Raw genomic sequence first — 26,182 nt, 5'->3', positions numbered from 1 at the left:
GGCTCTCCTTAAAGGAAGGGCAGTGTCCATGCCATTCTGGAATAATCTGGATTAAACAGCAGACATTTCCAGTGTCCCAGCCCAACACCTGGAGTTGAATGATGCAGCTGTGCGGCTGCTCTTAGAGGGGCAAGGAATGGAGGGGCCCAGCTGTGTGTTCCCCCATGTGAGTGATGCTTGCTTCCTTTAGTTCCAGCAAACCTCGGACCATGCCCTTTTTTCCTGCTCTGTGGTGGATGTCTTCACACAACTCAACCAGAGTTTTGAGATTATAAAAAAACTGGAGTGTCCTAATCCGGAAGCCCTCTCGCATCTGATGCGGAGATTTGCCAAGGTACGGTGACATCATCCTTTGGGAGCCTGCCCATGTGGTGTTTGGGAAGGATCACTGGAACCAACAGGCTTCTCAGTCCTCTCAGGAGTGGCCAAATGGCTGCCTGCACTGGGTGGTCACACTGGCAGAGAGAATCTCCTCGGTGGCCTGTGGAAATTGCCCATCCAGATTGCATATATGCTCAGGAAAGGGCTGCATCTACCAGGTCAACCACGGCTTTTGTGGAAAAGGGGGTCCCTCCCCGTCTGTGATCCTTTTCATCAAGGTAGAAGGTGGGTGGTCACACTCCAGAGCTTGGCCATGGCAGGGTCCGTGTTGGTCTCGCACAGGCTGTTGTGTGAGCAAGGATCTGCCAGATAACGGTTAGACTGTTTGAGACCTTTCCATAGCTTGCCTTTGTTGGATTAAGTGGTGGCAGTAGGCAGGTACCCAAACCGGGGCTGAGCAGCTCATAGATGGGCTGCTGTGGGAATGGCAAAGGAGGGTGCAGGTGTCAGCCCGCTACATGCAGCCAGAGATGTGGAGCATCCAGAAGCTCTCTCTGCCCTCTTCCTGATAATGGCTAAATATACAACACTGGACCTTTTCCATGCCTCCCATCTATGGCTATCAGCACAGGAAAGGGAAATGCGTACCTCACAAACCCATCCCATCGGCCGTTGTACTCAAGAAAGAGGGGAGAAAGAGACCCACAATGGCAGCTTCTCCTCCGCTCCGCCCTCCAACAGCAGCAGCATCACTATGAAGAGTGAGCTTTGACTGGGGAACTGCAGTGTCATGAGTGGGTCTGCCAACTGCACAGGCTGGGTACAAAACCCTAAGAGATCAAGCAGTGCCTGAGGAGGTTCCTGGTTCTGAGCTCACCTCCTGCGGGAACCTACAGGGCAGCCCAGGGATATCAATCTCCCATCTACAATAATGGGACAATTTTGCTGACCTTCCTTGCAGGGCGGTTGTAAGAAAATTGCCAGCTAACCCTTTCATGCCCTGCGTGGGGCTGTGGTGTACAGTAATTGCAATAATTTGCCCCCCTTATTTGTTCCAGACAATCCATAAAGTGCTTCTTCAGTATGCAGCAATTATCAGCAAGGACTTTGGCTCCTATTGTGATAAAGGAAACGTGGTGAGTGGAGGGTTGAACAGCTGCTACATTCTTGTGCTGCATTTCAGCTGCTATCTGACCCAGGTGGTTGGGCAATAGAAGCAATTCTCTGGGGAGGGGTGACTGGTTGAGAGGTGATAATGAGGTGGGGTCTCAGAAGAAGATTGGGGACTGGCTCACGGCAGTGAGGGTGCCCTGGAGGACCGGGCAGACAGGGCTAGGAGCTGAGTCCCTCCCCGACAGCTGCCTCCTTGCCAGGGGCCATCCGGACCTGTGTGGAGGCACCCTTCTTGCTTGGTTAATCATATCGGAATGCCGGGATTTTTTGCCTCTCTAGGCCTGCCAGCTCCTGAGGCATAAAACTCTGTCTGAGGTGGGTGGTATACTGGGGATCCAGGGAGCAAGTTGGTACCAGGCCAAGGAATTGAGCTTTAAAAGGCTCACGGAGTTCTGTGTTTGATGTTGTTCTCTGAAGGGCCATTGCGTTGCAGTCACCTTTTCCATTTCCTGGCTTGATGCTGGATAATAACAAAAGAAGAATCCACTTTGGCGGATTTGTATGCATTTCCTAAGTGTTCCAAAAAAGATAAATCCCAAGGAAACAGAAGAATGAGGTCTGGTGTGGGCAGGGCAGGGGCTGTCTGTCATTGTAGAAAGAGAAATCACCGGTGACTGTGGCAGAAAAATGCTGATGCATCAAAACCAGACCTCCCACTGGGGAAGCTGTTCAGCTGGGCTCCCCGGGGATGCTGGCGCAGAAAAAGACTCCATGTTGACAGCTCTGTCTTGTTGTGTTGCCTGATCCCAGCCCTTGGTTGGGTTTAGAAAGTCACGGCTGCCTGTCTCATTTGTAGCCCTGCATCTTAATGAACAACATTCAGCAGCTGCGAGTCCAGCTTGAGAAAATGTTTGAAGCCATGGGGGGGAAAGAGGTGAGTGACATTCCCTTCCCCACCCCCCCTTCCTATACTGCAGCCTTGCCCCATCACTAGCAGAGTGTTTTGGTCCCTGATCTTTGCCCTAACTCAATTAAAGAGCGGCTCAGAGGTGGACTGGGAGCAGGGTGCTGCTTCAAGGACTGCCTTTATAATAATAATAACAACAGTATGCTTATATACTGCCTTCTGGACAGATGAGTGTCCCGCTTAGTGTCCCCACAATCCGGCTGGGGAAGGTGGGCTGAGAGGAGCGGCTGATCCAAGGCCACCTGCTGAGCTCATGGCGGTTGTGGGAGTCGAACCAGCAAAGTGCTCACAGCCCAGCCACTTAACCACTATGCTACATTAGAGTGCGCTTATATACCACCCTTCCAGACAGAGGAGTGGCCCACTCAGAGCTGGGAACAAAGTCAGTGTTACCATCTTCACAAGCAGCCTGGAGAGCTTGGCTGAGAGGAGGGGCTGCCCCAAGGCCACCTGCTGAGCTTGCGACAGTAGAGGGAGTCGAGTGCTGACTGGGAGCCCAGCCCCTTCACTACCATGCTGCAGCCGCTCTTGTCATGTCACCCTGCCGTTGATCGTCGTGAGGCTCTAGAGCTGCCCCGTGACTGTCTGATTAGCCTTCCCTGTCCAGCTAGTCCATGGAGCAGCTGACTCAGGAGCCTGAAGAGGAGGGGTGTCCAGACATGCCTGATGAGAGTGGCAGGTCCACTGGAGGCATGTGTGTGCTGTGTTTTGTTCAGTTGTGCCACCCGCTCTTCTAGGTTGCAACCAAACTCCACTGTAGACAATCCTGGCTGGCCAGCTCCGGGAGCCCATTTCTCCTTCTCTCTGCCAGGCAGTTTTTAGATTTTGCAAATAGATGTGTTAGGTTTTTCTTTTCCAAAAGGTGGCACATCTAACTGTTCAGTTGAATACTGCTCTTTTTCAAAAACAAAATGAGAGGGCGGAGGGCAGGACCCCTGCTCCAGTCCGCGCTGGAGGCCACTCAGATAGCATGGGGAAGGCAGGAGGGAGCCAAGCGCACCCTGCTCCGGGATGTGCGATCTGCATTTGGGGGCGGGAGAGGGTTGTGGGTTCCATGTTGGTGTGCCATCTTCTCCCCAGTGCTTCCCCGGGTCCATCCTGTCATTCTCTTGGGTGGTGGGTTATGTTTCAGCTGTGCCGATTTGCTTTGTGGAGGAGTACCGTGCTTTGTCTGTCATGTCACGCTGTCTTTGTCTAACCCCTTGAACTTGCCATGCCCTGCGCAGAAGCAAGCAGGAGAGCGATTCTCCTTTGAGGTTTGTGCTCGCCAGCATCTCTCTTCTTCCTCCCCTCCCGCATTGCTGAGGGAGATCTCACCTGTGCATCAGTGTGGCTGCCCACAGACAAGGCTGAGTTACCAAAAGGGCCCTGCGGAGGGCCCCCCCCCCCATTCGCACTCCTGGCCTTTCAGTAGACACTTCTTCGTCATAAATTGTGCGAAGGCGATGAAGTTTTGCTTCACAAATGCGTTTTCAGCATCACCTCAGAGTGGAATTTTTTAGAGTGGTTTACTGCCCTGGAACCCAGCTGCCAAATGGCTAATCTTCTGCGGGCCTGGTTTGGAAGCTGCAGATGAAGGCCCTCCAGAAAAGATGCCTGGAGGCAGAAGGGAGGGCAAGGCTGTGAGCCTCTGAGCAAAGTTGGGTGCAGTACCAGTGTGAATGTTTGCCATGACTGGCAGGGGCCCCAGCCCAGCCTCTCAGCCCCATTGATGTGCAGGCGTGCTTTTACTGAGCAGTGCTGGAGCATTGTGGCACGCAAAGCGCTGGAGTGTGTCTGTCATCTTGTGGATCTTGACTGGAGCCTGATAAAGGAGAGCACACATTTTTCTTCCATCCGTTTCTGGAAAACTGAGAGCAGCTCCCATTGGTGTTGTGAATGCAGAGCCTCCAAGACAGGCCTGGTACTCCTCCCAGTCCACACACGTGGTTCAGCAGGCCAAGCAAGAGCCCTCCCTTCTTTCCCCAAGCCATACGGAGGTAACATGTGAACCCGCCAAGTCTCTCAGACCCTCATCCCACACTGATCCTAGCCCTTGATGGCATCAGCAGGCGATCCCTGCTCCTAGCATGCCTTGGCGCTGAAGCTCCTCCTTGCTTGTCTCCGCGGAGGCTTAAGCAAGTGCTCGTGCGGGAGTATCCATCCAGCTTGTCTCCTTGGATTGGTCTGCAAACGCCTCAGCGTTCTTTCATCTGAGTTTAAATTCTGTGCTCAGATTTCATGACGACTGAGGCGTTTTCAAGCAGTGAGTTAATGCTGAGCGCTGTTAGTTATGTTCATGGAACTCCTGAATAATCCATGCAGAAAAGTGAATTACCAGCAAGCGGCACATCCTGGTGAGCAAAGTAGGCCAAGGAAGCAGGCTGTCTGCATATATTAGGATTTCCTTCATAGCACGAGGAAGCCTGGAGACCTCTGACTTCGGGAACCCACATGCCCCAAACCACATGAGCAGCCAAGCCGGAGAAGGGGGAGGAAGGCACATCCGAGCCCCTCCCGGTTTCCCACAGAAGCCAAGGAGGTTGGAGGAACAACAACAACAACAACAACAACAACAACAACAAAGAAGGATTAAGTGTAACTAGAAGATGTAAGAGACTAGATTAAAAACACAAGTATATAATTTAATTCATCAGTTATAAATTAGATTTAGACACATCCACATCTTCCAAGAAGCCCTGAAGTCGGGCAGGAGAAGCACAGCTGGCTGCCTGCTGTTTCCCCCCCCACCACCACCCCCAGCAGCTGGTGGCGCCTGGTTTCTAAACTGAGAGGTTCTCTTTAGCTGTTAATAGCCCCGTTCCCCAGGAGTTTCTCTCTGCCCTTTCAAAGCCATCTTCGCCAATGCCCGTACCTTTGTCAAGAAATGCCTAATAAATCAACTACCCATCAGTTTCACTGGGTGACCTTGGTTTAAGGAAGAGGTCCTCTGTCCACTTTCTCCATATTTTATAAACCTTGATTATATCCCCCTCACACACCCAGATTGTCCCTTTTAAAATCTAAAGAGCTGTACATTTGTCAGCTTTCCCCCATCACTCCTTGGTCGTGATGTGAGCCTTTTCCAAATCCACTTCCCTGGCTCACATTCTGCTGGGCTTAACGCATCATTGCTCTCTCCAGATTCCTTCTCCAGGTCTCCTTTCCATACACAAATTTACTCTTTGTTCTTTTGGTTTCCTTAAACAGCTTGTGAATACTTGCTGTTACGACCTGTCTTGACCCCATTTAGGTGACCATACCAGGTTTTCCTAACTGTCCCCTAGGAAGGAGGTGTTGCAAAGTGGATGATCCTACTCCTTTAAAAGTCTGGTCTGAGCTGAGCCTCTCTCTTTAGTAGGGGGTTGGACTGGCCCAAAGTGCTCCTCAGGAAACCCTCTCTCTGATGCCGCTCCCTCATCCCCTCTCTACCTGGCCCGGGAATTCATTGCATTTCTGAAAACTTGCTGTGGAGGTCCTGGACTGGAGCCTCCAGCCTCGTAACCTACATTTTCCTTCTAGCACTGCACAGTGACTTTTCCCAGTTCCACTGGTCCTAGCATGCGCCGTGACTCCTGAGGCAGGTCACCCTGTGGCCAACCTGCGCAGCACAAATCCTTTCTCCATTCCTTATTATTGAACCTCCCACTTCCAGAGAGGTATCCACAGGGTAGGGAGGGTGGCTTGCTGCCTAGGGAAAGGAAGGCTGTTTCAGTCTTACTTAGAATGTCCCTCTCCTTCCCAAGAACTAGGCAGCTTCCTGTCCAGTGATGGACCCTCTCCCCCCCCCCCCCAGACACACACATTGGCCTCTATGACTGGAAAGAACCAGGGAGGAGGCCCCGAGTCTAGGGGCTAAGGCCAGCCCACCTAACCTTACCCACTCAACTTCCAGCCTCCTCAGCAGGGATTTCCCCATGACCAAAGGTCATGCAGTGTTTGCAGTCAGGGAGTTCTTTCTGTATTTTTTCAGTTGCGCTTGCAGATATTTCCCCAGTAAGAACATAAGCAGAGCCCTGCTGGATCGGAACAGGTGGAGCCCATCTAGACCAGCAGCCTGTTTCCCAGGGTGGCCACGCAGCTGTTCTGGAGGGCTGGCCGACAGGGCATGGTACTAATGGGTGCTAATGCCTGCAGGTCTGAAAAGAGAAGAGAATACGTCCAAGGCTGAAGGGGACATAAGAAGAGGAATTTACCAAGACTCCGTCCCCCCAGCTCAGATGGTTGCTGGGCTGGCTGCCAAGACAGTATCAGTGCTTGTGCATGGATCCCCGTAGGGAGCACCCTGGCTCCGTCTGCACCCTCCTTGGCCACCAGGGCACCACAGTTTGTCTTGCATCAAAGCGTGTGTACCGGAGAGGGCCAGGCCCACTTTGGTCCCATGGATCTCAGTGAGGGGGGCATGCCTGGCCACCCCAGCCTGTTCTTGGGTCAGGGTCTTCAGACATAGCTGGAAATGATAAGCTGCTTCCCCTCCTGCATCTCCTGCTGCCTCTGGAAACAGCATGGCCCAGAGAGTCTCCTCACTGCTAGATGCTCTGCTTTTGTCTACACTAATGCAAAACGGCGTGGAAACCCCTTCCCATCAAAATGGAGAGTGCCAGAAGAAAAGCGTGTGTGAGGTCCAAGGAAAATGAGTTGCCAGTTGGCTTCTTGCCAGGGGAGCCTGGTCTGACTTGCCATTTTCTACTTGACTGGCCCCTTAATTGAGCTCTGTAGCCCACAGGAGTGGCCTGTCCCAGCTGCGCAAGGCTCACTGGCCCTTGGCTTTGCTCAGCTCAGTCTAGAGTCTGTCTTGAAGGCTGGCTTGGGGCACCATTTGGGACAGTCCAGTCTGATCTCCCAAGGGGCACGATCCATTAGAAAGCTCTCCTGTGCAGGCCCAGTTCGCCTCCATCCCAGTGGGGCTTGCACAAAAGAACTTCCGGGCCGAACTTCCGGGCTCCAGGTTCATTTGGATGCCATTTGGGTGTTCTGCTGGCAGCACTAAATGCCTTGGGCTGGCCCGGGTGTTTCCACTGCTGTTTTCCATTAATGTTGCCCCGTCCAGGGCTGCGTTTCCCTTCCCGCTAACGGTGCAGACCCCAAGGGAACCCTGACCTCCTGTGTCCCTTTCCAGCTGGACCCAGAGGCAAGCACTGCCCTGAAGGAGCTCCAGGTCAAGCTCAGCAGCGTGCTGGATGAGCTCAGCGTGACGTTTGGAGCCAGGTAAGAAGCTCACCACGCCCCACAGTCCATGACTCCTCACACTCCCTCCCCTGCTGATCCCTGAAGCAGTTGAGCCCTTCCTAGCCTGGCCATCACCGTGGCTGAGGAGGGAGTGCTGGACATTGCTGGGCACAGGAAGGCTTTCCAAGTTAGAATGCCCCTTGCAGAACGCTGCACGGCGAGAGACGCGCTCTCTGTGTCAGGCCAAAGGCTGGATCTGCCCAAATTGGGCCGCAGGGAAGGAGTAAGAGGCTCAGAGGGCTGGGTGTGTGTGTGTGTGTGTGTGTGTGTCACCCTGCAGGAGGCCGCCATTGTGTGTCCTTAGCCCAGGGCAAAATGGCACCTTTTCCCCCTCATCCACTCTTTTAGTTTCCAGCCTGTTATCGAGGACTGTGTGAAGCAGATGAGCGTGGAGCTGAATCAAATGCGAGGCAGTGGAGCTGCCCAGAGCAACAGTGCTATGGAGGCAGAGATGGTACTGCGCCCACTGATGGATTTCCTCGACAAAACGTAAGCAGTGTGGACGGGCTGGGAGTCCCACCCCAAGCGCACAGAGGCGGGTGGTTTGGGGCGGTGAAGCCTCCTGAGGGAGATGCCCTTGCTGAGCTCGCGGCCTCTAGAGATCCTGGACGATAAACGCCAGGCCCAAGGATTTGCGGAGCAACTTCCAAAGCACTCATTGATGCCCATTGATGAAGGATCCTTCCAGAGACGCATCAGGCGGGCTGGCAGAATCGCGCGCACACACACACGCACGCACACACGTTGCCGTAGGAATGGGGCTTCCAGGAGGACCCAGCTCATCCTCCAGCCTCTGTGCCCTGCAAGTTCCTTGGGTGTCCCAGGAGATGCACCAAATGCCGGGGTACATCTGCAGCCTGCCACAAGTGCCACGATCACAGCAGCTCTCACTTCGGTTTCCCCGTGCGTGTGTGTGTGTGTGTGTCTGCAGTTGGCTTGCTTGTTGGAGAGGTCTCTGTGAGTCCTCTGCATGAGGAAATTATGGGGAAGATTGCCAGATTTGTTTATGGGGCTACACCCTCGAAGACCCAGGAAGAGGCATGATCGCAGCTGTCATTCTTCTCTTGAAACTCCTTTGGAACTTACTTGAATGAGCCCTGGACTGCAGATGCCTCTCTTGTTTGGCCCTATAGTTCAGTGTGGACAGGGTCCTTTCCTGTCGTGTCCTTTGGCAGCAGCAGCGGCTGCTTCTAGCAGCTGAGTAGCCCAGAGTCCAAAGCCGGCCAGGAACGTACCTAGTGGCTTTCCGGCCACACCTCTGTGTGGGGAAGCAACCAGCAGGAGAGCGCAGCATTTTGGTTTTTTGCATGCCGTGTTTGTGTCCCGTCCGGGGGACAGGGGAATAGCTCTGGTATCTAATAGGACAGAACCCACAGGTCCATATCGGAGGCAGTGAGGCCTCCCCACATGCTACGCAGTCATTCACTTCGCGGTCCTCACCAGTTCAAGAGCCCCCTCAAAGGCATGCCAGTTGTCCATGAGCTGAGCCCTGGTGGTGCTTGTGGAGGAGATAATTTGTCTGTCGTTTGGGACCCTGCAGCGGGAGGAGGAGGAGAGTGAGTGAGAACGCTGTGCGTAACGTGTAAGGATCGAAAGGTGCCAGCTCTTTTGCCCCCTGTCCGCATGCATGCACCCGGGGCAGGCGAGGCATCTGTGTCTGACCTTGCTGCCCTCTGGTGGGTGTGACCGAGGCCCCAGGAAGAACCTGTCAGCTCTCCTCCATACCTTGACCCGTTCTCATTCCCCCACAGAGACGCCTCCAGCCTGCCTATGCTACGCATTCCCCAATACAGATGCAAACAGGGCAGCCCTGCTTGGATGATTGGGTGGAGCAGGATGTCACATTCTGCAGCAGACAGTTTACCCCAGACCTGTCTTTCATTCGCTTCTGAAAGAGGCCCCGCCCTTGAAACGGCCGCAGGTCTGAGCTGACCAGAATGCGTCTCAATTTAGAGATGGGTCTCTGCTTTGTGTCTTCCAGCTTAAGCCTCTCAGCCAAAATCTGTGAGAAGACTGTTCTGAAGCGGGTGTTAAAGGAACTCTGGAAGCAAGTCCTGAACAAAATAGAGGCACAGATTGTGCTCCCCCCACTGACAGACCAAACTGTAAGTCTCTCTTCCCCTTGCCCACCGGCCATCGGGGGTCCTTTCACATATTACAGTGCCCGTGTGGCTGCCACCCGGACTTTCGATCAGATGGGCACCTGATTCCCAGCCATGTGTGGGCCCAATTCAAGTGGGTACTGCGCTGCACTGGGAGAAGGGGATTAACTGCCCTGCCTGAAATGGCACCAGGGAGCCATAATTTGCCCCAAAGGGGACATTTAGGTGTTCCCCATCAGTACACGTCAGTTTCCCGAGCGGGCAAAGTGTCGTTTCTGGTTCAGAAAACAATGGTGGCTGGGGGGAGCGGGGCGGGGGGGTAACCTTAAGCCCTTTCTTCCCTTGCGCCGTAGTCCTGCTCCAAGGGTGGCCCCCCACGCACCTGGGAATGAAGGAATGAATGGAGTTCCCAGCTGGGGATCACAGATTCCCAACTCATCATTGGGGGGGCGGGGGGTGCTTGTGGACTTTGGGAATTGTGTGTGCCCTGAGCGTAGGCGTTTGGAAGTGCAGCACAGCCATCCCCGGATTCCTTTCTGAGTGTGGCATTCCACCACTAAGGCTCCATTAAAAAGGTCTCCTGATCCCTCCCCCCCGGCCCCGCACGCCCTCCAGCCAGAGTGTTGATACTGCTGTGCCTCCGGCAAGGGCACAAGCGCTCCTCTTGCCTTTCCCCTCTGGTTCCGGAGCGCCTTCCCTTTGCTTACCTCTGAGTCCAGCTGTTGGGGGGTGTTGGGGTCAGACCTTATGGACCTCTCGTACCCTTCCTCTTCCTGACGTGGGACTGGTGACGGAAGCCAGAGCCACGGGGAGCATGACCTTGCTAAGGGAGCTCAGGGGCAGCTTCCATTCGCTCCCAGTGCTGCTGCTTGTGGGGCTCGCAGTGGCTTGTGGGACTCGCACCCTTAGCTAGCCACTTGCCCTTCCATGCCCTAGCCCCTTGGGCCCACTGCTCCAGTCTCAGGGCCTAACCAGACATCGCACTGCCCACAGGGACACACGTGCAGCTCACACAGAGTGCCCTGTCCACCTGGTTATGGCCATTAGAGGCCTGCCTTTGCGCTTCCTGCATAGAAGGGAAAAGGGTTTTCTTGGAGGGCAGAACAAGGCAATGTGATTTTGTTGCTTGGAAAGAAAGAAAGAAAAAGAAAGAAAGAAAGAAAGAAAGAAAGAAAGAAAGAAAGAAAGAAAGAAAGAAAGAAGTGGGGAAGCTGAAAGGGGGCGGGCTGGGGTGAGGAAAGGAGGGTGGCCTCTGGCCGCTTCCTACCAGGTGGAGGGAGGTGGGACAGGGAAGAGGTGGGCAGCCTGGCAGAGGCAGAAAGAGGCCTGGGGGGAGAGCCCGCATTCTGCCCCCCCTCCCCCCACCACCTCCCACTCTCTGCTCACCTTACTGTGGGATTTTCAGCTGCCCCCCACTTCCTCCTTCCATTCTGTGGGAGGAGCAGCGGTCTCCCTCCAGATGGGCAGCTGTCAGCCACGTGCCGGGGCAGCTGCTGTCATGCCTTGCCCTCCTGCCGTGGCCAGGTAGTCTTCCATCCAGGCACTGAGTGGAGCGGGATTGCTGTGTCTCTCTGGGCCTTCCAACCCTGGCTTGGGACGAGGGTGATGCTGATGGTGAGCTCCAGTTGTAGCTCGCCCCTTGCTCACCGAGGCTCATGGCAGGTTTCAGAGTCTGAAAAGCGAGTCAGTCGCAGAGTGAGGGCCTCTGCCAAACAGTGCAGTAGGACTAGGATTACAGAACTGGAACACAGGGCAACTGTCTACGGTGTGACAGAGTGTAACGAAGCAGCAGAGGACATTCCTGGTCAGTCTCATGTCTGGCTTCCGTTTGCAGGGCCCCCAGATGATTTTCAGTGCAGCCAAAGACTTGGGACAGTTATCGAAACTGAAGGTAGGTGCATCTCTATGCTCTGCAGGGCGTGGCGGTGGCTCCCTCAGGGCCAAGAGATGTTTGACAGAACCAGGCCGCAGGGTGTCCTGCTGAAACCATTGTCCGTGTTGGCAGTGACCTTTGGCTAGGGCTGGGTCTCCCCGCCTAGGGAGAGCGGAGCTGCCTCCACTGCTGTTCTGGGGCCCCGAGAGCACTGAGGTGCTGCGGGGGCGGGGGCGGGGGGGGGGGGCTGCCAGCAGCCTCTCGTGCCAGGCTGTCCCCTCGCTGGTTTGGCTGTTGGTTGTGCAGCCTCTCTCTCTGGGGTGCCCAGATTGTGCCTTCTTTTCCAGGACCACGTCATTCGAGAAGAAGCCAAGAGCCTGACCCTCAGGCAGTGTGCTGTTATGGATGTGGTGCTGGCCACCATTAAGGTATGCCTGAATGAAGGGATTTGTCCAGTGAGCCTGAGTCGGTTCCCTCATGGATTCGTACTCCTTGGGGATTGAGCTTGGGGGCTCCTGCGTCCCCTGGGCTTGCCTGAACAGATCTCTCTTTCACTCGTGGCTCTAGAAAACATGCTCCGAATACTGGTGGCTGCTTATCTTAAAGATATAGCCAGGCCCACAGCCCTGCTGTACATTTGGGGAAGGGGACATGTTTAAAGCTGCCCAAGTGGTATGAAAACTTGTATCCTGCCTAAAATTTCCTCTGATGGAAGGGCTTCTATCCCCCAAAGGCTGCCCCCCCCCGCCCCTGAAATGCTGCTTCTGGGGCTGCAGGACTTCCAGGATTAGATGGCGGGGTGGTGGTGTCCAGGTCTGCTATGAGAGGGGGGAATTGGTGAGAATTGCCTCCCCTTCTGCACACGTGGAAATTTCAGGGGAAGTCCTGCTGTAGCGTAGTGGTTACGTGGTTGGGCTGTGAATCAGCACTCTGCTGGATCTGCTCCCACTCCTGCTGTGAGCTCAGCAGGTGGCCTTGGGTCAGCCCCTCCTCTCAGCCCAGCTCCTGAGCTGTACTGTGGGGATAATAATGACACTGACTTTGTTCACCACTCTTGAGTGGGCATGAGAAGAACTGTATATAAGCACACAGTTGTTATTATAACTCAAATGCCAGATACCAAAGCAAATGCTTATTTCTGTTTTTCCAAAGCAAGCCCCCAGTCATTCTCTGCCTCTCTGCACATCCATTTCCCTGTGCCCGGCATCTTCCAGTGCCTGTCTCACACCCAAACTTGGCAAGGATGTGGGGGACGTTTTGCTCCTGAGTCTCTCTTAACTCCCCTGACCTCGAGCATATCCAGGTGGACACACGAGAGTGATAAGGAGCCCTGCGGTTCTTGGATGACCAGCCTTGGGATCCACCTCTCTGGTGCCCCCTCTAATGTTCTGCCGCCTCTGCGCTTCCGTCTATCAAAGTTACTCGGTCAGAAACCTTTTGTATTTGGCAGCCAGGTGGCTGAGAGCCCAACTGGCTCAGGTAATCTCCGCTGCAACTTCAGTGTAATTATTTCAGAAAAGCCATTGTGTAAGGGCAACAGCAGTGCCACAGCAACCATTAGAAACCTCATTTTCCCTTGAAGAAAAGTCTGTCTTGCTCCGTCACAGTGGCTCTTGTGGTGTGGAAAGGGGCATCCTTTGTACTTCCACGCCAGATATTCTACCCAAGGTTGGACATGATCTCTGGTATTGCTGCCTTTATGGTAAGAATGCTGGTGTTACGAGGTCGAAAAGACATTCTTCAGATGAAGGATGCCAGCAGAGTTTGTTGCCATACTGGTTAAGAGAGCAGCCGTGCTCCTCCACGAGGCATGCCTCTGCTTCTCCTGTGGAAGAGGCTTCTGGCTGCCCCCTCTTTGGGCCACGGGGCCTTTGGGCACTTTCCTCCCCCACGGGCCAAGTGTTTCCGGTTGTTCCCAAAGGGGACCCCAGGTCAGGATGCAGCCCGCCAGCCCGAGCAAGTTTTTGTCAGGGACCGTGCTCCTTTTCCACATGGGCGAGTGCCTGGCAGTGTATTCGGATGCCGTCTGCTTTCCTCCAAACTGTGAAGGGAAGTAAATTCTGTCACTCTCTTAGGCCTCTCTGCCATGGCTGAACTACTATGGGGGCCTTTATGACTGGCAACAAGCCCCTTTTCTTGGGCTAAGGAGCAAGGAGCACAGCAGAGGCTCCCAGCTGCTTGAGGGCCCTTTGGTACCTGCTAGCGACCAGGATGGGTGGGGCTGGCACAGCACCTCTCCCCTGCTGTCAAGCGCCGCTGGCCTCTAACCTGGATCAAGCTGCTGTTTTCCCAGACAGACTGGGCCTGACTACATGTCATGTTCTCTCTGGGCCCGTGGCCATGTATGGAGCGTCTCCCGGGGATTTCCAAGACTTGATTCTCAGGGGCCAGGGGGGGCTGGACGTGTCAGGGCCGTGGAATGCTGGAGAGAGGGCTTCGATCCTCCCCTGGGCCTTTTGCTCCAACCTGTCCCATGGAGAAAACGGGGGCATCACCCATCAGCACTCCCAAGTTTCCCCAGCAGGACAAACCAGAGTTCCTGGGAGCTCCGTGTGTGAGTGGGGGCTGTGGGTGTTAAGCCTCTTCCTCCACGGCTCTGATTTGAATCAGGCCTCCATGCTTCTCAGAACTGAGTTTCAACACCGCTCTCCCAGCGTGGGGTTGGAAAGGTGGAGGTGGGTGGCTAAAACACTGCTGAATTTTCCGTGCAGGTGACAGACCCCTAACCCTGCTGCTTTTGTTGATTGTTGTGCTGTTCTCAAATGAACCCTGAACACAGCTTGCAATTCCTGTGCGGTAAATTCCTGTGTGACCCAGCTTCAGCGTCCGAAGCGTGTCCAGCTCCGTAAGAGGAGAGTGGGATAAAGATAGGGAAGATTGGTAAATTATCCTCAGTCAGTTAGTTCTTGAGGCAGGAGTGGCGTCCTTGCTTGCCATGTAGCTGTTCATGCAACAGTTTAACAGAGAGGGTTTAGCAGCGCTTCCCAGCATCTTGGGGATGTTTCCGGGGGAGGGGGGGGTGCGTTTCTAGGCTGGAGTGAGAACAGATCCTCTGTCCCATCCTCTGCTGATGGGGGTGGTAGGCCTTTCCGGCTCCAAGGGAAAAATCTGGGAAAGTTCTTCTTTCATCTCTTTGCTTTTCCTTTTAGCAATACTTCCATGCTGGGGGAAGTGGGCTGAAGAAGACCTTTTTGGAGAAGAGTCCAGACTTGCAGTCTTTAAAATATGCACTCAACCTTTACACTCAAACAACAGACATCCTGATAAAGAAATTCATTGATACCCAGACATCTCAAAGTAAGTGACTTGGCATCTGGAAAAAAGGATGCTTCTTCCTCAAGGGTGAGTGAGAGGAACTCTGTGGGAGGAAAGAGCCTCATCCACCACGTGGCCTGCATGGGTGGCCGTTTCTTAACAGGAAGAACTCCTGGCACTTTGCAGCTTGAAGAAAGCTCTTTCTGTTCTAGCAAGTTCCTGTTCTAGATGCTGGAGCATTATGCCGAATCCTCAGCCCAGTGAAAGAAAAACGGGGGAAACCAGCAAAGACCTGGTGGTCTTGCCACTTGAGCCAGTTTTCTGCATGCCAGTTTCCTTCAAAGGCCACTGTTGCAACTACTGGCAGAAAGATTTTGCCCCCCGCCCCCCCCCCCCCAGGCCTGGGAAGCTCCTTGGTCCTTATTGCCTCCCCCTCAGATCCCTCCCTCCTGGGCTTCAGGGAAGCAGCAGAGGGACAGGTAAGACCTCCGTCATCCAGGCAGTACAGGTGCCTTTTCAAAGGACCACAAGATTATTGTGGCAAATTAATAGTGGTGATCTGCACCCCCCTCACACACACAAACACACACAGGTGCCTGGTTTTTTTGCCAAAGTCTGTGTTCACTAATCTAGGATTGACTCTCTTGCCTATCGGAGAGGTGAGATGGGAAGAGTGCTAATTACAGAGTTTTAGCAGAAAAACATGCGTGCCTCTTAACAGAGCATGTGAGATGGAACAGAGGCACACTGTTCCTCCCTGTGCAACATACTGATTCATCTTGACCATTTGTGGACTGAGTGAAATTGGAAACGACAGTTCCTACTTTAAGATCTCGATGGCTGTGGTTAGAGATACTGGGCAGAAGACAGTCAAAATTCGGTTCTTATCGATCCATTGGAGGATTTCAGCGTTTCCTTATCAGTAAATCTTGCTCCAGTCTCTTGCTGGAGCCACCAAACCCGTTAAAGTCTCTTTGTGGGCTGAAGTATTTCATAGTCCTTTGGCCCTCCGGGGTATCCCCTTCCTCCGTAAGGGCTGTTTTGCTGAGAACTGCTGCAGTGTTAATCCACTTAGTTTGTAGGCCTGGATAAAGTTTTAATTTTCCAATTACTTTGTGTTTGTATACAACTGGGGGAATAATTGAAAAGGTCTCCGGTGTTCCTCCTATTTAATCATAGTGCTTCTGCAAAGCAGATTAAGACTCTCCCACGACTGTGCGATGAATCTCACGCAGCTGTGCTGAAGCATGGCAGGCCCCCAGAACGGCCCTGCCTTTGCAGGGTTTGGGCTCAGGTTTTGGACCACAGCCCAAAATTAGGGTAGCAAAAGGAGAATGATGCTTTTTTTAAAAAAGACCATAATCTAAAGAATGCAAAAAGCCTATTGGGTTTGGACTCTCGTGATCACACTTTCATTCTCTCTTCTTATGTTGCTCTTGTGGCATTGGTCTTTGGAAAGGCACAGTTAACCTTGTAGTCTCCAGGGCTTTTGTACTCCGGCTGTTTGGCCTTCCTTCTCAGAAGGCTGCCATAGAACCTCTTCAACATGTGGCAAAATATACTCCCTAGTAGCATCTTGGATTCAAAGGATCTCCAACCACAGATGCTGGGAAAGGTTTTTCACACCCGGAAATACTGAGAATGTCACACTGATTGTTGCTGTACCCTCTCTCACTGCCGTCCTGGTGCACACTCGCAAACTCCCTACAGGAGTTACCGCTTCTCTCTGTGAGAAGGAGCATCAATTCCTTCGATCAGTATTGTGTTCAGATGTGTGCCCTGCTGTTTGGCACGTCTTACTGGAGAGGAGCTGTGGGGGCACAACCCACCGGCAGCCCCTGCTGTACAATTTTAATTTGTTTTGCTGTGCTTGGCTGGATGTTTTGATTATATCCAAGAGTCTTTCAGCAACTCTCTTTCAGTGGCCGGAAATCTTTAGGGACTATGCAGCCTGACCAAGAGGTGCTCAGGACTCCATTTCAGCAAAAGAATAGGAGTTCAGACCATCAGCAAACACCCCGGAATACAACAGGGAAGCCAGAAGTAATCTCCGCCCCCCCGCCCCCCCCCCCCGGAAAAAGAAGCAGGCACCCTGCTGTGCAAAACGCAGTGCTGCCTCTTTCCCAGCAGTGCTTCGGGGCACTAAATAAAGGTCCTTGTGGAGACGTCGCTGCATCCCCTGTGGCTTGAGGAGCCGGAGGCTGTTGAGCTCTGCAAGTGAGCTCCGCTCTGTGCCAGTCGGGCAGCTGATGCTGCATGGCACAGCCAGCCTCCGGTCCCCTGCCTTGGGAGGAGGAGCAGGCACTGGCCAGAGGCAGGGCCTTTCCAGCAGTGAGCGCTTCCCCCTTTGCTTGGCCCTGTCCCTTTTGCGATGCTAGGCAGTGGCCTTTCGGGGACAGCCCCCTCTTTAAATGGGAGATGCTCTTCCGTGCTGGCACTCTCCCCTGGTTGGTTGTTACTGCTTATTTGAATTCCACCCGGGTAATTGGTTTGAAGGACGATGCTGAGTTTTGTTGTAACTGATTGCTGGATGTGTAAGAGCTTTATGTTAAGAAATGTTAAGAAAAAAGGTGTCTTTTTAAACGACAAAAGCCATTCCACGTGCACTGGGACGGAGGGGGTAAGAATGATGGAGAAGCCCCGAATCACAGACATCCTTGCACAGCCATGCCAGGAAGGAGGGCGCCCGCCTTTGGTCTGCTGTGTCAAGGCACTAAAGCCTGCCTTCCTTTGCAGGTCAGGTGACCAACAGTACAGTAGGGGAGATCTCTGTTCAGGTGGACCTCACCACACATCCTGGCACTGGAGAACATAAAGTCACCGTCAAAGGTCAGTGAGAGGAAAGGTCAGCACAACCGTTCGGTCACAAATACTGTGTGCAAGCCGGGTAGCATGCGGGCCCTTCAGCAAAGCTGGAAACTGTGTTTAAAATGGCAGGCGCAGATCTCGCGTCCCAAGCTGGACACACAAGGTAGCCGTGAGTGGTCAGCGGGTGCAGGTGAGGGTGGGCCACTTCTGGTGCACATGCTGCTGCTGCAGCTCTTCTGCACTAAGAATCAAGTGGAAGTCTTCGAAAGGAGGCTGGCCTGGTTGCAAGGCAGGGTTCATTTCAACAGGGCTCATGCGGGAGCATGCCCTACAGGACCCCTGCTAAATAGGGGGGTGGTCGATTTTTCCACCTCGGCCCTCCAAGGATTGTCTGTATCCTTCCCTCCCCCCTTTTGCCATTGGCTGCTCCTGTTCTCGGCTGCCCTTCTGCTTCTGAAGACAGAAAGGTGCCTTAGACCCAGCCAGGCCACCACTCCTGGTCTCCTCCAGGGCCTGTGCAGATAGAGGGTCTCCCCCAACATCTGCTGCTTAAAATCTTACAAGGTCGAGGTGCCGGGGAGGGGACCGGGGACCTCGCTTGCTGCCAGCTGCCCCCTCCCAAACTCCTGTGTTGAGGTAGACCCGGAAACCCTGCCCAGAGAGTGCTGGAACCTCCCAGCTCGTCTCTTCCCCCTGCTCCACTTAGTCGACAGCAGATCCTTTTGAAGAAAAAAACAGTGCTGGGCTTCTTTTGGTGCCAGATAATCACTGCTTTGCCTCAAGAACGGGGTTTGGGGCATTAAGGCTGCCTAGAGCACCTTGTGTGCTGACCAGCTGCAGTTGCCTTCTGCCAGGCTGGAGCCTGGGCTTCCAAGGTCAGCCTTGTCCACTTTGCCTGGCAGCGGCTCTCTGGGAACTTAGGCGACCGGGGTCTTTGACCTGGAGCTGCCACGGGGGTTGAACTAGGGGCCTTCTGCATGCCATGCAGGCGCTCTGCCAGTGAGCTCTGGCCTCACCCCCTCTGTTGTGTCGTTTTAGTTGTTGCAATCAATAACCTCAGCTGGCAGACAAGCGCCATGTTCCGGCCCTTTGTGGAGGTCTGCATCCTGGGTCCCAGCCTCAGCGACAAGAGGAGGAAACACGGCACGAAGACGAAGAGCAACACCTGGTCACCGAAGTACAATGAGACCTTCCAGTTGTAAGTGGAGTTTGGCTGTCCTTCCTTTGATGCCGGGGTCTCTAGACACAACAGAAGTTCTCGTTGTAGTGCCTGAGTTTGCTCAAAGCAAAGCAAATCCAGTGACCCCTCTGATTCAAGGCATAATCCTCCAGTAGTGCCACTGCATGCCTTGCGGTGACTCACGTAAGCCTAAGGCAGATTGCAGGAGGAGTGGCCGCTTGCATGTAGTGAGATCGGCTGGTTAGCGAGCCCTGGAAAGACCTCTGAGTAGCTGGTAGCCAAGCAGTCTGAGCTGGAACCTGCTCGCGCTGTTGCTCAGTGTTGTCTGTCCGCTCTCTCTCTCCCCAGCCTCCTGAGTCAGGAGGAAAGGATGGCGGCCTATGAGCTCCACCTCTCTGTGAAGGATTACTGCTTTGCCCGGGAAGATCGCGTCATCGGCATGGCCGTCATCCAGCTACGAAGCATAGCAGAGAGGGGGGGCGGCGCTGCCTGGTACCCGCTGCTGCGAAGCATCTGCCTGGACGGGACTGGTCTGACGATCCTGCGGATTCTTTCTCAGAGAACCAACGATGAAGTGGCAAAAGAGTTTGTCCGACTCAAATCCGAAACACGTTCTGTTGAGGAAACTGCCTGAAGCTCCTCCCAAGTAAATGCGAAATGTCAGCGCCAAGGTCCTTGACCCAGTGTTATTGACGTCTGAATCATGCATGTGTGTGTGCAGCTCTGTGGGAATGTTTAACTAACTGTGTTTCCGTGTTTGCAGAACCTAAATACTATATTTGCAAGGTATGTCAAAGAGCTGTAATATCTTTTATACGTATTTTGGTCTCTGGAAAGAAGTAACTGATTCAGTGAAGTGCCAAAACTACAGTTAAGAGCAAAATTATCAATGGCATATTTTGAAATGTTGATTTTTGTCTCACAAGAATTCCCCTGCTGAGGAGGTTTCCTAATAACGTGTCAGTTTTTTGGGTTGAGTCATTTGCTGTGTCCACGGAACGACGGTGCTGCCTCTTCCGCGTCGTCTTAGCCGAGTTGTCTCCCCCCCACCCCACCCCCCTCCAGATTGGCCTGATTGTCGGTTTCCATTTTATGCAAGCTCCGTTCTAAGCCTCCCTCCTCCCGATACCTTTTTCTATCATAACTTATAGATGCAGTTACTTCAAGAAAGAGTTTGTAATTTTATAATTGCTGATATAAAGAAATAATTTTTGCATACTCTTTTAAAGAAAAGGTGGAAATGTTTTATGCTGACGTTTTTTCCAACCTTTCATCTATATCACTGTGAAGAAATGCCGTTCCAGCATGGCCTCAAGACGCTGTGCTTAACCATGTTTGTTACTGACGTTTGATACCTTGAAATACCTTCGTCCTCCCGAACTGCCAAGGTAATGACACAGTCCCGTCACCCCAGTCCAGTGATGTGCTGCAGATCCCAGGCGGAAGAGAGGCGTCTGCCTGGCTCAGCGCAGGGCTCCAGGCCAGCGGCCTCCTCGCCCCTTCCTTGGTGTGGATGGACGGGAGGTGCTTCAGGAGGGGGTCCGGGCTTCGGAGCAAGTGTGGAGGGGTGCGCTGGGGGCGGACACGCAGGCGGCAGCATAGGCCCACGCTGCTGCTGCGCTCGTTCTGGGAGAGTGGGGAGAGGGCCGTTTTCAAAGGGGTGCCTCACAGGGGTTGTGAACATTGCAGAGTTGTGTTGTCTAAGACGGAACTGAGTGAGGCGGCGAATGCTGGTGGGTGGCTTCTGCTGACAGACCTGCTGGGAAGAGCAGTATTGCTGTTAACAGTTCTCACGCTGACCGTTACAAATGTTTTCTTTACATACTTAGCGGAAATCTCAGCGATGTGCTTTCTTTCTTACTTTGATTTTCATACAAGTTCAAAGGTTTCTACTTATGCAACATGACTGTGTCCTGCACTGAGGCAAAATCCATGTGCTGTAAATATATTTCGTGAAAAGTTGTAAAATAAAACAAGAAACTGTTTCCTGTTGTCTCCTTGATGTGATGGGGGTGTGCACAGCCTCCACGCAGAAGGGCTCTGATGGCTCTCCAGCACCGTCGCAAAGGCCAGCGGGTGGCTTGGGAAGGCAGGCTTGGCACGGCCTCCAGTGGCTGCTCTCTGCGCCTGCCAGCCGGGCACCCTGTGGGCTCTAGGCATGCCGAAGGGGGGCTGGCTGGCCGTGTACAAAGCCAGCTTCCGGTTCCCTTGCGGCTCTGTGCCGTTTTGTCAGGGCTGGGGACAGTCAAGAAACACCTCTAGCGGGGAAGTTGTGTTCTCAACTCCTCATGCAGCAGCCTTGGGAAGACACACACTCCCTTTGGGGCCTGGCAAAAGTCTTGCTGCCGGCCTTTTGTGCCTGGAGTCTGCCTGCCATGGTGAGAGTGCGAAGCCAACTAAAGGAGACAACTCCACCGAGAGGAATACAGCTTTTGAATTTATAAATATATATCCCTCAATAACCTTAAAGTGCAGGTGCCTGTGCTATGCCAAAGTCAAACCAATATCTCATACGAATAAAGTACATAAATATATATCTAGCCACAATAAATACAATTATAAAATTAGAGCAACATCCAACTTCATGTTGATATACAACAAGGGTGTATGAAATCTTCTGGAATCTCTGAGAAAAACATTCCCCAGAGGGGGCCAGGAGAGAAAGATGGGGTGCCTTTGGGCTGCTAGTCTCTTACACGAGCGCTGCACCCCAAAGGCCCTACTCTGCAGGGAGGCACTGCGGCCGCCAGAGCAGGGCCAGAGACTGGGGGAGGGGGCTTTCCCTGGCAGCGACGGGATGCCGGTCCAAGGCCTGCCCCAGAGCCCTCCAGTCTGCCTACCTGGAGTCTTGGTTCCCCATATCTGATCCCTCCTGCTTTCCAGAATACCGTGTCGAAGGAGTAACCAAGAGAGTGTGCATTACGTTGCGGGGAACCCTGCAGCAGAAACCACGCTCTTCTGCACTTAACTAGGAACCACTACTTAACAAAGTTACCTGAAAAAAATTCAAGGGAAAACTTGGACTGTGCAAACAAATAAGAAAAAAACGTACATGTTCCCAACTTCTCTTGTAGGTCTAGCCCTGCTGTGTCCTTTATAAGAAAACAGCAGAAAGGACTGGGCTTCTGCCTGAATCTCAGTGCTGTAAAGCTGCTATCGAAGACGGCTCTGTTGGCCAGTGCACTTGGACCAGGTTGCCCACTCTTCCCTAGCCCTTGCCCTTTCGGACCTCTTCTAGCCAGTATGCCTGTCCCCTTGCTCTCTGCATAGGAAGGATCTCGAGTGTTCCAGATAAATGCACTGGGGACAGGAAAGCAGAGGGGGGCTTTGACACGTTTGCATTCAGTAGTGCATGATTTGAAAGTTTCTGGAATTATGTGCTTTTTTTTTCATTTGAAACTGGCCTGCAAAGACAAGAAAAGAAAATGTCCAAAACGAGGAAGCAAAGGCAGCCAGGCTCCGAGCACCGACCCTTTCGTCCCTCAGTGAGGCGGATGGAGTCTTGAAGGGAAAGGACAGGCGGACTTTGCAGTCCAGGCTATTATTGGGCTGCCCCAAATGCTGCTGCCGCCTCCGTGCTTGCTTTCCCCCAAGATCTGCCCCTTTGGGAGTTAATAACAGAGTTAATAACATCGGCGGAGCCTGCGGGGTTGGCGGTGAAGCCCCAGAGCAGTTCCGGTGTGACCTGCAAACTCAGCACCAGCTCTTGGCAGCTGGCAGATCCGCATCCTGCAATCTGCAGGTCAATTAGCAATGAGATACAGTTGACAGTAATGAGGACTTGGCAGGTCCCAGAAAGTAGGTCAGGTCCCCAAGTGAACCAGCCAGTGACTATTCTTGTCGGTGCAAGCAGGTGTGTGCGGGGGGCGGGGGCGGGGGGGTGGGATGTTGCCGTCTGGCAGCAGTGGAGCTCCTACTGACCCAACAGGCCAGGCAGCAACAGCAGTGTTGGGTGAGGAAGGGGGAGCAGGGTGTGCTGACAGCAGGACCCTCACGATGGAGCAAAGTGAACCCTTGTTTGGATCGCAGAACTGGACAGAATGCTTACGGGTGGGAAGTGAGGACTCCCTGAGGACTTGCTAGGATGAGTCCAGATATTTGTTGCAAGCGGCACGGAACCAGCCAGAACACACCTACGACAGACAAGCCAAGGCTGATGGGTTGGGGGGGGGCCACCCTGCCCGGCTCTTTGGCCTCCTTGACAGGCCTCCTGCCCTGCGGGCCCCAGAGAGGCGTCCCCCACCCCTGGCGACTTGGGGTGCCAGTCTTCTCGGACTCTTCCAGAGCACTTTCTGGTCCGGCTTGCTTGGGGGTGATCAGGCAACTGCTGGATCCTGAAAAGGGGCTCCTGAAAGATCTTCAGTGCGGGTGAGCAGGTGGCAGCAAGGAAAATTAGGTTTAATGTAAGAGTCGAGATGCAAACGGGGCAAAGTTACCCAGTGGCAGCACACGTCGTCCTTGTGCCAAGCTAAGCCCTGCTAAGTGCAGATCCTGAGATCTTGCCCTTTTCTGCATGGGCAGGCAACTTACATTGCGGAGGGACCTGGGAGGAAAGGCAAGCGCCCTTTCCCCTACCCTAAAATGTGGCCCCCTGGGGCTGCCAACTTCATTGTTTTTGGTTGGGAAGCTCACAGATCTCTCTTCTAGTTTGGCTCCAAGTACAGCATTGAGAAAGCCCACTCCCACAGACAGTCCTTGCCCACAGAAGCCTCCGTGCTGATGCTTCAATCCAGAGGTGAGAGGGCTGGGTGGCATTTCTCAGTGGACTCTGCACATGCTCTGGGGCTCTCTCCTCACTTCCTCCTCCCCCATATCCTTGGAACACCTGTTTGACTCAAGCTTTTCGCTTCCTGTGAGACCCGGCATAAACTGGCCTTCAAGTGATGTCCGCTCTGATTCCGCTGTTACCTCTTTGAGAAAGAAACATGTTTTCCAGCCAAGATATGCCCTGGGGGAGGTCCAGAATACTCATTACACGAGTGACCAGTTTCGTGTCAATCAGACTGCAAAATAGACGTCGCTGCTTTATGGTCAGATACATCACTTGTCCTGTCAACAGGTATCGCCCAGAGAGAGAAAGAGCTGCATTTGGCACTCTGCCATCTCAAAGGTCTTGCACTGGAGAGAGGGATGCAGCCTGAGAAATCCACAGAGTGCCACGTTGGTGGCCGGACTTTCATCCGGTCTTCATTGTTTCCATTTAATCACTGGAAAGAGGGATGGTCTTTCCCCAATATTTTTGACACTCACAAATAAAGAGGAGACAGAAGCTGATCCCCATGTCTGCGTCAATATTATACTGAAACCTCATACATCTTGCCCTTGCATCCTGGAAAATGGACTGGTAAGACTGGTTGCAATAAATTAACTGGTTGCAATAAATTAACTCCCACCTACCACCAGCCAGTGTGCTGCCCCAGTTTCGTTTATCATCATCATTAAAACCAGCATCACTCAGGGCCAGTCCAGAACTAATCCCAGACACCAATGGGGTACATTTTGCATGTGTGGAATGCCAGCAAAAGAGGGGTGAGAGCTGAGGCCGGCCTCCCCCAGGAAGAAGTCTGAGCGACAGCTGAGAAGCTCCCTCCCTCGTAGCCACCCCCATCCCCAGGTGTTCTCAGCTAGCCAGAGGTTGCTGCTCTCCCCTCTTGAGGCTGCACACACAAAGTGTGTTTCCCCAACAGGCTCGACCTGGTTGTCGCCCTCATTTCAGATGCAGGAGCAGACGTTTGGGTGTTGGGATCAACTGATCGAGTACCAACTCCCTTAATAACAACAACAACAACATTCGATTATATACTGCCCTTCAGGACAAGTTAACACCCACTCAGAGGGGTTTACAAAGTATGTCATTATTATCCCCACAACAAAACACCCTGTGAGGTGGGTGGGGCTGAGAGAGCTCCAGAGAGCTGTGACTAGCCCAAGGTCACCCTGCTGGCTTCAAGTGGAGGAGCGGGGAATCAAACCCAGCTCTCCAGATTAGAGTCCTGCCGCTCATAGCCACTACACCAAACTGGCTCTCCCCTTCTGCTTGCTGGTGTTTTCCTTTCTGAAAGGGCAGACTATTTGCCCCATTTTTCTCATACCCCTTTTTTGTGGTTCTCCCATCCAATGAATCTTCAACTGAATGTTATCTTCCAAAATTGTGCATGTGGTTTTAAAAAAGAAAACATGGCAAAGTTTACAGGCTGCTGCCTTCTGATGATTATAGCAAACTCACTGCCCCAGACAGTCCAAGTCTGCAGACTGGCTCCGCCTTGAACACCCCTTCTGCCTCCGCCCCCGTCCAGGCACCCCCCCCCTGATTTTCACAGGGCGGGGCTCCTCTAGGGCCTCCCCCACACAAGGCCTTTTTCTAAAACCAGCTGTACAGCAGCCGCAATGAAGGTCAGCCTCGGATCCTGGCCCTTCCCCCTTACGAGTATCGTGAACATGAGGCAAAATGGCACACTGCGGGCAAGGGCTCGGGGTTTGTGGGGCCAGCCAGGTTGTTTTAGGCAGGAAGGATCAACAACTGCCTGAAACATCTTTTTTTAATGGGGCTAGGCAGTATTTGGAAGGGAAATGAAGCTGTGACATGCAGAACAAAAGAAAGATTCTATTCATATAAAATTTAACCGCTGCCATTTTTAAGGTCTGTTCGACACTCCCTAGAGTTTACAGCAAAACAACTGATTTATGGCTTCTCTTTTAAGCATTCGGTAGAAATGGATTTATTTTGTTTGGTGCTTGCTACATTAAAATAAAATACAATTACTGATTTCAGAGAATGAGAGAAATTGGCAAGGTTTCCAGTTATGCATAATAAATAGTGTTGGATGCGGTTCCTTGGCTGGGACCTGAGGCACTGGAGGAGGGGGTGTTTCGCCGCATCTCGCTTCAAAAGACCCAAGCGTTCTTGCCCATCTGAAAGGTTTCATTTGCTGATCTGGTGCACTTTGAAATCAGCCACCAAATGTCCTCATCACAGGCTGATGGAAATGTTATGGGTGTAAAAGACCCACTCAGGCTACAAAATAAAACTGACTCTCATGGCTCTTCTAACCATGTTTGGCGGGGGGCTCTCAGTTACACCAAATATGTACGAAGCAACATACTACAATTTCTGTGCTACCTTTATTCTTAGTCATTGTTGGATCTGTGAACATGTGCCCTGGCATAGTTCTATGCCCAGGCCATAGAACTAGTCGGATTACTGTATGCATTGGAAGTGGATTTCCTCAAACTTGAGTGAAATTGCTGGGTTTGAAAATCCTATAACCTACCAAAAGTGTACAGCTGAATCAGAATGGTCATGGCTAAGCTACATTACTTGGAAGCACGAAGCAATCCCCTAGGTACACACCAAC

General features: G+C 52.9%; 1 protein-coding gene and 1 long non-coding RNA gene across 4 annotated transcripts in view; one reads left to right on the top strand and one right to left on the bottom strand.

Moving 5' to 3' along the window:
- Positions 1–20,812, top strand: part of UNC13C (unc-13 homolog C) — a 101,208-nt gene extending 80,396 nt beyond the window's left edge. For all 3 annotated transcript variants that reach the window (XM_055002180.1, XM_055002178.1, XM_055002179.1), the window contains 12 exons: positions 191–334; positions 1,380–1,457; positions 2,291–2,368; positions 7,500–7,588; positions 7,958–8,098; positions 9,591–9,714; positions 11,546–11,602; positions 11,932–12,012; positions 14,734–14,881; positions 17,576–17,668; positions 18,686–18,845; positions 19,176–20,812. In XM_055002180.1, the coding sequence (XP_054858155.1) occupies positions 191–334; positions 1,380–1,457; positions 2,291–2,368; positions 7,500–7,588; positions 7,958–8,098; positions 9,591–9,714; positions 11,546–11,602; positions 11,932–12,012; positions 14,734–14,881; positions 17,576–17,668; positions 18,686–18,845; positions 19,176–19,461 (1,479 nt within the window). In that variant the 3' untranslated portion in view covers positions 19,462–20,812. The remainder of the gene's footprint in view (positions 1–190; positions 335–1,379; positions 1,458–2,290; positions 2,369–7,499; positions 7,589–7,957; positions 8,099–9,590; positions 9,715–11,545; positions 11,603–11,931; positions 12,013–14,733; positions 14,882–17,575; positions 17,669–18,685; positions 18,846–19,175) is intronic.
- The window catches only part of LOC129345182 (uncharacterized), a 29,083-nt gene that overhangs the window by 1,008 nt on the left and 1,893 nt on the right, over positions 1–26,182 (bottom strand). Inside the window, exon 2 of the long non-coding RNA XR_008598461.1 lies at positions 11,098–11,383. This is a non-coding gene — a long non-coding RNA (uncharacterized LOC129345182). The remainder of the gene's footprint in view (positions 1–11,097; positions 11,384–26,182) is intronic.

The sequence above is a fragment of the Eublepharis macularius genome, chromosome 18 (genome assembly GCF_028583425.1).
Source record: "Eublepharis macularius isolate TG4126 chromosome 18, MPM_Emac_v1.0, whole genome shotgun sequence".
Taxonomy (NCBI): Eukaryota; Metazoa; Chordata; class Lepidosauria; order Squamata; family Eublepharidae; genus Eublepharis; species Eublepharis macularius.
The sequence above is the reverse complement of the archived record's forward strand: the minus strand, read 5'-3'. Positions and strand labels throughout refer to the sequence as shown.